Source organism: Podarcis cretensis, assembly GCF_951804945.1.
Source record: "Podarcis cretensis genome assembly, chromosome: 4".
Taxonomy (NCBI): Eukaryota; Metazoa; Chordata; class Lepidosauria; order Squamata; family Lacertidae; genus Podarcis; species Podarcis cretensis.
The window spans coordinates 13,919,914-13,931,977 of NC_137173.1; the positions used below are offsets into that span (position 1 = coordinate 13,919,914).

Here is a 12,064-nt window from a genome sequence, read left to right on the forward strand (position 1 = left end):
AGGCAGCCCTCTTTAGGGAAGCTTTTAATGTTTAATAGATTATTGTATTTTAGTGTTTTGTTGGAAGCCGCCCAGAGTGGCTGGGGAAACCCAGCCAGATGGGTAGGGTATAAATAATAATAATAATAATAATAATAATAATAATTATTATTATTATTATTATGGCTCCCGTGACCAACTACATTCTTTCTGCAGCACCCCTGTGGGGCTCAGGAGCCCAGTTATGCCACCGCTTGCCTGCAGAGCTGGCAGCCCCTCACCAGCAGGAATGAGACAAAGGAAATAATGTGGGTATGTTGTGGGAAGTGATGCCTGTCCCAGTCTGCTTTTAAACACCCTTAAAAACTAAACAAAAACTGACTCCAGTTGCAGACCAGATGGGGAACCCCCCCCCCATAAATAAGGAAATAGGTGGATAGGAAATCTGCAAAGGGCATGAAAAGCCCGGGTGCAAATGGGCTGAAAGTCCAGGATTGCCCTGCTTTTGCCTTTTTTGCCTTTGAAGGGCAAAAAGGGACAAGAAGCAATTGCAACTTCAGGAAGTAATTTAATTTGCTTATTTTTCATACGTCTAGTTGGCAGGCTTTGAAATGATTTACTGTAGCCTTTATCACCCACAGGAAGTGCAAAACACAATTTAAAAGAGCTTTAATTCTGTTTTCCTTTTAAGTGGTGTAATTTAGCTCTTCTTATCCTCCAGCCTCTGGGACAAGCTCCAGTTTACAATTCAGTGCCCGGTGCAGCCCATAGCAAAAATAAATAAAAACTGAAATCAGAATCCAGGACATAGTTAACAAAAGGAGAATTGTGTGTGGGGTTTTTTTGTTTTTGTTTTTTTGTTGAGTCCCCTTTCCTTGCTCTGGAACGCCATCAGCTTGTAGTCCTTGCTGTAATTAACCTAGAGCGATTTCCCAGTATTAAACCACCCCCCTGATAGCTGGGTCCAGTTTGGGGCTGGATCTGCAGATCATGTTCCTTGGGTAAGCCACAAGAGCTATCTGAGAACATTTGACTTAAAGCATCTTTTATACTGCTCTTCACTCTGTTTATAATTTCAGGGCTGGGTACCGTCATGTGCACCACAACAAAAATGCAACGAAAGAAGAAGACCCTTCAAAATTTAAAAATGCACAGGTTAAAATGCCTGGAAGAATGCAGGAGTTAGGAGTCCTGCCCAACTTGCTAAACCATGGCTTGTGGCTTAGCACTGCACCCAAACATGGCAGTGGAGTCCTTCTGAGCTCAGTTGGCTAGAGAATAGTGCTATTAAGGCCATGGGTTTGATCTCCATACGGGACAGCTACATACTCCTGCACTGCAAGGGGTTGGACTAGATCAGGCATAGGCAAACTCAGCCCTCCAGATGTTTTGGGACTACAGCTCCCATCATCCCTAGCTAACAGGACCAGTGGTCAGGGATGATGGGAGTTGTAGTCCCAAAACATCTGGAGGGTCGAGTTTGCCTATGCCTGGACAAGATGATGCTCAGAGTCCCTTCCATCTGTACAATTCTATGATTCTAACAGGGATCGTGCACATAGGCATATCAGGGCAAGAGGGCAGCGAATGCAAGACTACGAGACTGTCGGATATTTCATCAGATTTACCTGCTTTAGGGAGTGGGTGGAAGAGGAATAAAAGCTGTGTTTACTTAGGAACAGAACAACAGACCTCACGAGGAATTTTTCCCTAGTTCAGAAGGAATTCGCTGTAAAATATTCTTAACATATTTCAGATGATTAAAGGGAGAATTCACTGGGGGATTAAAAAACTTCTGCCATATGGCTTGAGCGGGTTTTTTTGTTGCTGTTGCGGTCAGAAGATAAATAGGCGTTGCTATCCACTCTAAAGCAACGAGCGTCACCCAAGGGGACCGACGGCTTCCTTCTTTTCCAGGTCTGCCAGTCGCTTTCGGTTGCAAAAGTTATGTGGAAAGTTATCTACACGGGTAATCGCTTCTGACATGGGCGTGGGTGGAGGAAAGCTATTGTCTTTAAACACGCACGGAAAATAAAAGCATGTGTGTGTATATTTGTGGGTTAGATTTGCTGGCTGAACTCTGCCATGCATCTGTGTCCCATTGGACTCGTTATAAACACACTGCAGAACCAACTCTCGCTCATCGGAAGTTTCCTCGTTGCACCTAATCAGGAGTTAGGTCAGGGGACATTCTCGGTGCAGAAACCAATTCAAAGCCTGAAAGCCAGACACAGAATGAGGTTAAGCAGACAGCAGGCCCCACATTCTCCAAGTCCTTTGTAACAGCGAATCCCTGATTAAAAGGGAATGATATACATTGGCTCTGTAATAGATGCATGCATTCAATTGGCTCCGGGGTCTCTCAGCCCCATTGTCACTGTAAACTTGAAACGAGTATTACTTTGAGAAAAGTAAGGTCGGTGTGGCTATCTGCTGATTAAAGGCATTTGAGCTGATTAACCATCTGCTGCTTAGCCAACTCAAGAACTGAACATAATTAAGTGTGCAGATTAGATTAAAGAAATTCAAACCGCTATCAAATTAAGTAAATGTGCATATAACCCAAAACACAAACGTAGGTGCCTTTTTGACGTAGTGCAGAGATGACTTATAATTTAATATACCAAATGAGCTGGTTGGGAAATCCACTTACTTTTACAGTATTACAGCAACACAAAAGAATCAGGACAGGATAAGACTCTAAAGGTAACTCGACTCGCATCACCCCCAATTGAAGCGGAGTCCTGGCAGCTTGTGAACTCACAGCTTTGACTGAATAATGCACGGTTTAAAACTTGAAATCCTGATTTAGGGAGTTGTTGCTTTCCATCTCACCCCATCTTGCTTTTAGCATTTATCCACTGCCGGGATGTGGGAACGCGATGGTTTGCGGGAGGCTCCCAACACCATTCTGGCACTAAAACCAACGTTTCAAAGCATTGCTCGAACCTGGATAGCTTTAAAAGCCTCTGGCTTGGCTGGGGCCCAGATCCATTAGGAGCTCCTGAATTGTGCCAACTGGTCATTATAGGAACAACTGTTCAGAAACTGGTGCCTGATTTTCCTCTTCTCCCCCTGTCCCTTTCCCCTCACGTGCTGTGTTTCTTCGAAGATTGTAAGTCCGTGTGGAGGGCCCGTCTTGCTTTGATTGCCTGTAAGCCTTTTTGGGAGTCTTGCTGCCTCAAGAACTGGGTACAAATGCTCTAAATACAGTGGTACCTCTGGATACGAACAGGATCCGTTCCGGAGCCCTGTTCGCATCCAGAAGCAAATGCAACCCGCGTCTGTGCATGCGCGGGTCGCGATTTGCCGCTTCCGCGCATGCACATGACGTCATTTTGACTGTCTGCGTATACACGAACGGCAAAACCCGGAAGTTACTTCTGAGTCGCCGCGGAGCGCAACCCGGAAGTGCTCAACCTGAAGAACATTTAACCCAAGGTATGACTGTAAATACAGTGGTACCTCGGGTTACATACGCTTCAGGTTACATAAGCTTCAGGTTACAGACTCTGCTAACCCAGAAATAGTGAAGAGAAGAGAAGAGTTTGGATTTGATATCCCAACTTTCACTCCCTTTAAGGAGTCTCAAAGTGGCTAACATTCTCCTTTCCCTTCCTCCCCCACAACAAACACTCTGTGAGGCGAGTGAGTCTGAGAGACTTCAGAGAAGTGTGACTAGCCCAAGGTCACCCAGCAGCTGCATGTGGAGGAGCGGAGACGCAAACCCGGTTCCCAGATTACGAGACTACCGCTCTTAACCACTACACCACACTGGCTCTCAGGTTAAGAACTTTGCTTCAGGATGAGAACAGAAATCGTGCTCTGGCGGCGTGGCGGCAGCGGGAGGCCCCATTAGCTAAAGTGGTGCTTCAGGTTAAGAACAGTTTCAGGTTAAGAACGGACCTCTGGAACGAATTAAATACTTAACGCAAGGTACCACTGTAAATGGGGTTTAGAGAAACCCATGGACATTATCGGCTACTCGTCACGGAGGCTACGTACCACACCTGCACTGTCTCAGGCAGTATGGCCTTGAAAATATTCCTGGGTTGGACTGGATGACCCTTGTTGTCCCTTCCAACTCTACAGTTCTGTGATTCTATGAATATCACAAGTGGAAATTGGAAGTGAGGAGAGCGCTGTTGCGCTCAGCTGCCGCTTGTGGGCTTCCCATAGGCATCTAGCTGGCCACGATAAAGACACCATGTTGAAGCTAGATGGGTTCGCCTGATCCACAGAATCACAGAGTCATGTAGTCCAACCCCCTTGCAATGCCGGAGTCTCAGCTAAAGCATCCATGACAAATTGAAATCCAACCTCTGCTTAAAAACCTCCAAGGAAGGAGAGTCCACAACCTCTTTAGGGAGACCGTCCCACAGTCAAACAGCTCTTACTGTCAGGTTCCTCCTGATGTTTAGTTGAATCTCCTTTTTTGTAACTTGAAGCCATTGGTTTGGGTCCTACCCTCTAGAACTGGGAAAAAACCAAACTTACTCCATCTTCCATGTGACAGACCTTGAGATATTTGAAGATGGCTATCATATCTCCTAGGGATGCTGGTGGCGCTGTGGACTAAACCACAGAGCCTAGGACTTGCCGATCAAAAGGTCAGTGGTTCGAATCTCCGCGACGGAGTGAGCTGCCGTTTCTCGGTCCCTGCTCCTGCCAACCTAGCAGTTCGAAAGCACGTCAAAGTGCAAGTAGATAAATAGGTACCGCTCTGGCGGGAAGGTAAACGGTGTTTCTGTGCACTGCTCTGGTTCGCCATGCTGGCCACATGACCCAGAAGCTGTACGCCGGCTCCCTCAGCCAATAAAGCAAGATGAGCGCCGCAACCCCAGAGTCGGTCACAACTGGACCTAATGGTCAGGGGTCCCTTTACCTTTACCTTTTTATCATATCTCCTCTTAGTCTCCTCTTTTCCAGGCTAAACATACCCAACTCCCTCAAGCGTTCCTCATAAGGCTTGGTTCCCAGATCATCTTGGTTGCCCTCCAGCAGGGCTCTTGTTTATTTTCTTGGAGGGATGTTGGAGAAATCCAACGGAAACCCACAGTGGGTTTGTGTTGGTGCTGACCTTAAAGCCCTAAACGGCCTCAGTCCAGTATACCTGAAGGAGCGTCTCCATCTCCATCGTTCTGCCCAGACACTGAGGTCCAGCACTGAGGGCCTTCTGGTGGTTCCCTCGCTGCAAGAAGCCAAGTTACAGGGAACCAGGCAGAGGGCCTTCTCGGTAGTGGCACCCGCCCTGTGGAACGCCCTCCCACCAGATGTCAAAGAGAAAAATAACTACCAAACTTTTAGAAGACATCTAAAGGCAGCCCTGTTTAGGGAAGCTTTTAATGTTTAATAGATTATTGTATTTTAGTGTTTTGTTGGAAGCCGCCCAGAGTGGCTGGGGGGACCCAGCCAGATGGGCGGGGTATAAATAATAAATTATTATTATTATATTATTATTATTATAGTAGATGTTTGTGAGAAACCCGATGCTTGTGAGAAACCCACAACCCCCGAGCACAACAACACGCTTTCCACTTTTGATTCCCAGCACTCAGGCGCATAGTGCCTCTAACACAAGTTGCTTTCTATACAGAATGGCAACCTCAGAGTTCTCCAGGTAAGACTGGGAATATCTCCTGCTTGAAATGTTGAGGAGCTGCTGTCAGTCAGCGCAGACAATACTGAAGCTTGATGGACTCAATGGTCTGACTTGGGAAAATGCCATTTCTTGAATCCTGGATATATTCCTCCGGCGTTGCTCTGGTTTCCTGCTTTCTAACCCAGTTTGCCTCCATGCACTTTTGAACCAGGCTTTAGTCCCTGACAACAATCCCATGCCAGATGGTAACCGTAAATGACGTGGGAATTTAGCAAGCGTGGGACTGCAGAAAACAAAGGACCTCGCACTTTGATGGCAAATTTTGATGAAACCAGAGCAAATGCAATTGGGCATGCGCAACTTTACCACCCATGAGACTCAGTGTTTTAAGAATACCAAACCACAAATTAGCCTCATGACTGCTCCGAGCTTGATTTGCTTACACTCCTGAAAGTTCTCATTCAGCTGTGCAAAATTGTAACTTGTAAATGTTAAATGGGGCCATTTCTTGCAAAGCAGCCCCACAAGTGATCCTGGAGATATTGCTGATGACTTGGCAAGGCTTCCCTAGAAAGCTATCGACAGGTTGTTGTTGTTTAGTCGTTTAGTCGTGTCCGACTCTTTGTGACCCCATGAACCAGAGCACGCCAGGCACTCCTGTCTTCCACTGCCTCCCGCAGGTTGGTCAGACTCATGTTTGTAGCTTCTAGAACACTGTCCAACCTTCTCGTCCTCTGTTATCCCCTTCTCCTTGTGCCCTCAATCTTTCCCAACATCAGGGTCTTTTCCAGGGAGTCTTCTCTTCTCATGAGTGGCCAAAGTATTGGAGCCTCAGCTTCAGGATCTGTCCTTCCAGTGAGCACTCAGGGCTAATTTCCTTAAGAATGGATGTGTTTGATCTTCTTGCAGTCCATGGGACTCTCAAGAGTCTCCTCCAGCACCATAATTCAAAAGCATCCATTCTTTGGCGATCAGCCTTCTTTATGGTCCAGCTCTCACTTCCATACATCACTACTGGGAAAACCATGGCTTTAACTATACGGCCTTTGTTGGCAAGGTGATGTCTCTGCTTTTTAAGATACTGTCTAGGTTTGCCATCGCCTTTCTCCCAAGGAGCAGGCGTCTTTTAATTTTGACAGGTAGCATTTGCAAAAATGCTTTGTTTTTAATGGGGGAAAGGACCTGAGAGCAATTTTGTCTGCAAGGCACACTCCCATAATAGTAGATTCAATCAAGTTGCAATTATTCAGTGATAAAGGAACGACACATGCTCAGAAGCAGCCGCTTCATTATCAGTTCACGTTCATTCCTGCAATAGGTGGGAGGAGCAGAAAGCACCATTGTACCTACTTAAAGAGTCAATTTGCTTGCCCGGTGTAGTCTCTGAATATTGCAAGATGGGAGTGTAGCATCTCAGAACATCCAGGGCCATCTGGAATACTTGAGAAAACTCAGCCTATCTGCCTATGCCCACTCTGGATTTCCATTCTTGGTCACACTTCTGTGTGACAAAGAGACAGAACCCAGGAACTGGCTTTTAGATATGTAATGGCTGAGCCTTGACACTAAAGCTAATTTCTGGGACAAAGCCCTCATAGGCACAACCCCAAATTCCTGAAGCTTTTTGCAGCTGGAATACATCACACACAAACATGAAATCTGCTCTAGCAGCTCGAGATTTTGTAACCCCTTTAGTTTCTATCCAGCTAAAAATGAGTCAAGATACCCATTACATACCCCACAACTGTCTCAAAAAACTGGGGACATCCTGTTTTTTTTATCACGTGAGCTTGGGAGCCATTTTGGTTGCTGAGATCTTGCCTGGAGAAAAGTGTTTTTTTTGGGGGGAGGGACCATGATCTCATGCAGCACTCCAAAACACACACTTTTGGGGTGCGGCCATTTGGGTCACTGTGATCTCATAGTGCCAAGATGTCACCCTGAAAAAAGCACATCTTTGGGGCTTTGTGATCTCAAGCGGATCACATGACACCCATGGGCACACAGACGGGAAGACATGTGTCTTGGTTTGGGGAGCTCACATGTGGGAGGATATTCCATTACCTTTATGTTTTCTTCAGGCCATGAGTCCAGCATCGTTGCAATATGTCCTTTATCGTGAATGGTAATGAACAGCCCCCTGGAGGAGAGGAAAAAAGAACAGAGCAATCACAGTCTAAGAAAAGCTGCGATGCTCAGAAGTTGCAGTACTGTTTAGGGGGAAGAAAGGATACATTGCTGTGCAAAAACAGGAAACAAAAACAATTGCATCTTTCATGCAATTGTTGAACCAGGAGTGGGGAATCCCAGTCTCCCTCCCCCCCCCAGCTGATATTTGCATCAATATGGAAGTCTCCACTGGTGCCAATGAAGGATGCCCTACCAATGCAGCAAATAGTAGATTTTTTTTTTGGGGGGGGGAGGAGGCATTGCAGAGACCACAGGAAGGATGGAGGAAGAGCTAAAGCAGGGGTCAGCAACCTCTTTCAGCCGTGGGCCGGTCCACCATCCCTCAGACCATATGGTTGGTTGGACTATATTTTTTTCGGGGGGGGGGGATGAATGAATTCCTATGCCCCACAAATAACATAGAGATGCATTTTAAATAAAAGCACACATTCTACTCATGTAAAAACATGCTGATTCCTGGAGGGTCTGTGGAGCGGATGAGAAGGTGATTGGGCCAGATCCGGCCCCCGGGCCTTAGTTTGCCTACCCGTGAGCTAAACTCTCTCTGTCTTCTCACACCTGATGGTTCCACTACTGCTTAGGTTCTTTCTGCTTCAGCTGCTTGCTTTGGTTTGGTTTTTTTAAAAGCAACAACAACAACAATGCACTTTAAATGTATTCATGCAATTAACATCTTACCTGGTTTGGCTCTTAACTCCTAGAAGAGTTTTGCTGGCTCTGGCATTTTGTGATATATATATATATTTCTATACCTCTGAGCATATATATATATGTATATTGCCATTCTTCACTCCTGCTTCCCTTGTTTTTGTTAAATCTGCAAATTCCTGTCTGCTCTGTGTAACGCAATGCACGATTTAATGATGCATCCCCTCAGCAATACATTAAAAACAACAACCTTGGATAAGGGATTCATGGTTTTGTTTCCAGTAATGAAAACTCCCCAAAAATGTATGCAATGAAGCATGGGTCTCCAGAGAGCCTTTCCAAGGAGCCACTCCCATCACTGGCTATGTTTGCGGATATTCTTTCTGAGATCGCCAAGGCAAGTGCATTAGGCCCTGAAATTTGAAAACCAAACATTTGTAATTGTTTAGCTCTTTGGGGGAAGGCTTAAGCTAACAATCACTCCTCCTGACAAAGGGCCAGTAATGACAGAGGGCTCTGCCTGAGCCTGCACTTCATTTCTCCAAGCACAGATCATAATTAACCATCCGAGGGGTTGAAGTAACAGCAGTGACTAATTGCCGCTTTTTATGGGTTGGCTCTCGCATGTACGTGCAAAGGCCTGGCTAATTGTTACAGGGTTTTGTTTTCTGTTCTTTAAAAAACCCCAATAGCCAATAATTTCTTTCCTCCTGCAAGTACTCTTAATGTGAAGTGGAGGAAGAAGAGGAGAATGGGGAACTAGACAAGAGAGTCAAGATGGATTTGTCTTGAAATAATTTGCAAGCAGAAAGCAAAAGATAATAAGCCACCTTCCTTTGCTGAGTATCCATCTTAAGTTGCATGTTTTAAGCCTTCGAATGAGAGCCAAAAGGTGCCCTTTCCAAGGCAAAAACACACACCCTTAAACCACGAGGATCTCAAGGTCCATATAGTTAAAGCTATGGTTTTCCCAGTAGTGATGTATGGAAGTGAGAGCTGGACCATAAAGAAGGCTGATCACTGAAGAATTGATGCTTTTGAATTATGGTGCTGGAGGAGACTCTTGAGAGTCCCATGGGCTGCAAGAAGATCAAACCTATCCATTCTGAAGGAAATCAGCCCTGAGTGCTCACTGGAAGGACAGATCCTGAAGCTGAGGCTCCAATACTTTGGCCACCTCATGAGAAGAGAAGACTCCCTGGAAAAGACCCTGATGTTGGGAAAGATGGAGGGCACAAGGAGAAGGGGACGACAGAGGACGAGATGGTTGGGCAGTGTTCTCGAAGCTACCAGCATGAGTTTGACCAAACTGCGGGAGGCAGTGGAAGACAGGAGTGCCTGGAGTGCTCTGGTCCATGGGGTCACGAAGAGTTGGACACGACTAATCAACTAAACAACAACAACAGGCTTTAATTGTGGCTTCCTGGCTTATTTCTTTTCTTCACACTGTGTAGGAGCAAAGCAGAAGCAATCAGTGAGCGTGCATCAGAAACTGCGATAAGCGAGAGAGCCAGATTTATTGTGCCATGCGAATGCGGCCAATGAAGACAAAAGTTTTTTTGCAAGTTGGCTAGAGGTGATGGGTCATATGGGGTGTAGTCTTTGGCAGAAATCATTTAGCTTCTTGAGAGAAATAACTGCTTCAGTGGCTGGAAGCATACAGAAGGCAGATGTATCTGAAGAAAGGAAGCCTTTTTTATGAAAGGAAACTAAAGAAGTGGGGAAAGGAATTTTGGCTCCCTTTTCCATAAACATGAAACCCACATATCTCAGGAATGGCTCCCTCCTGTTGCAACAACCCTCTTCTCATAACAGTAAAAAAAGAGAGGGGAAAAAAAGATGATCTTTCAATCCAGCTAGAATTTTATTGCCAATGAAGAAAATTGCTAGTTGTAGCATTGTGCTCTCTGTCTGTTCTTGAAATCAGCTTAATGAATGTATTGGGATAACTAGCTAAGTGTTTCCAGTATACAAACAATGCTGTCTCTGTAAAGGTCCAGCACAGATCTAACTTGCCTGATCATAGTTAGGAGACTTATAATCAGGAAGAGACAGGGGGTTCTTGAGTTCCCTCCTTACCAGTGTGGTGTAGTGGTTAAGAGTGGTGGACTCGTAATCTGGTGAACCGGGTTCACTTCCCCGCTCCTCCACATGCAGCTGCTGGGTGACATTGGGCCAGTCACACTTCTCTGAAGTCTCTCAGCCCCACTCACCTCACAGAGTGTTTGTTGTGGGGGAGGAAGGGAAAGGAGAATGTTAGCCGCTTGGAGACTCCTTAGGGTAGTGATAAAGTGGGATATCAAATCAAAACTCTTCTTGCTTCATGTATCTTTCAAAATTAGATTATATGGCAGGAAGGGAGGAGTACAGACAGGGTTATGTGTGTGCGTGTGTGTGTGTGTGCGCGCGCGCATATTCTGCAACATGTCATTGATGAAATAACAAGGCACTAGAAATGGATTTATATTGGACTGTCCACATATCATGCTCTTTATTTGTTGTTCTACAATGTTCCCTCGGGACCATCTGCATGCGAAAGCAGCTGCTGTGTCACTGAGCTACAAACCATTACCATGGAGAATGGGGTTAGCAAACTGTTTTCCTTTGCCTCAATTCAAACCGGAGTGGATTGGTGCTGCTATCCCTTCAGGCTTTGCAGAACTGGGGGGAAAGACACAGAACGTCCCTGGTTCAGTCCCAGGCATCTTGTGGTAGAGCTGGGAGAGGCTTCTGTCTGAAACTAATCGGTTCTGATTTTTGTGTGGTTTCCCCTAACCCGTTCTGATTTTGTGAACTGCAGCGACCAGAGAGCCAGCATTATATCCTCACACGGCCGAATCTGACTGGACAAGAACTTTTCTAAGGAAGGAAGAAAAATGCTTAACATAAACAAGAAGAGCATTATTTCTCAAGTGAAAACCACCCCTTTTAATCATGATAAAAGAGGAAGTTTATAGGGGGTCGAGAAGCAGATAATTGGAAAAAGATGTCTTGGGAGGCAGCTTCCAAAAGAGCTGGAACTGAATTATTGGCAGAGGAACTTTTGAAGAGGAAGTCTTGCCTTCTTTGTGAATTAGGAAAACAACTGCACTTTGAGGAGCTAGTAGCAGGTGAGGGGAACTTGTGCCTCCAGCCCAGACCCTGTGGGACTTCTGCTCTTATCAGTCCCACCCACCATGGCCAAAATCCAGGGAACCCCCAAAGGAAGAAGGCTCAGAGCCCGGGAAGTGGTGGTGGGACAATGATGAGTGGTCAGAGGGAGAAGAGGGAGGAGACTGGGAAGAGGAGGAGTCAGAAGCTGAAGAGGTAACAGGGCTTAGTGAGAAGGGAGAGTCTGTGGCAGAAAGAAGTCCAGGATCAGAGGCAGAAGTAGAAGCAGTGGAGAGGGATGAGGGAGAACAAGAGGCAGAGAGGAGTCAGGCTGATGCAGAGTCACAGATGTCTCCCCCTCCTGCTGCAACGAGCTTCCCTTCCCCCCTGGTCTCCCAGAACCAGAAGAGGCATGAAGAGAGAAGAGCAGAGACACACACAGGCGCATGTCTCAGATTGCTTAGGAAGGACCCTGGAGAGATGGAGACTTGGGCAGCTGTGGGGAGGCAAGGACCTTCAGTCTCCACAACTGCCTCATAGGGGCAAGACCTACTA

At 46.1% G+C, this 12,064-nt stretch overlaps 1 protein-coding gene and 1 long non-coding RNA gene across 3 annotated transcripts in view; both read right to left on the minus strand.

Moving 5' to 3' along the window:
- The window catches only part of LOC307215129, a 181,889-nt gene that overhangs the window by 36,646 nt on the left and 133,179 nt on the right, over positions 1-12,064 (minus strand). The window lies entirely within an intron of this gene.
- Positions 1-12,064, minus strand: part of ME3 (malic enzyme 3) — a 98,066-nt gene that overhangs the window by 36,646 nt on the left and 49,356 nt on the right. For both annotated transcript variants that reach the window (XM_079973803.1, XM_079973802.1), the window contains one exon: positions 7,646-7,721. In XM_079973803.1, coding sequence (XP_079829929.1) covers positions 7,646-7,721 — 76 coding nt within the window. The remainder of the gene's footprint in view (positions 1-7,645; positions 7,722-12,064) is intronic.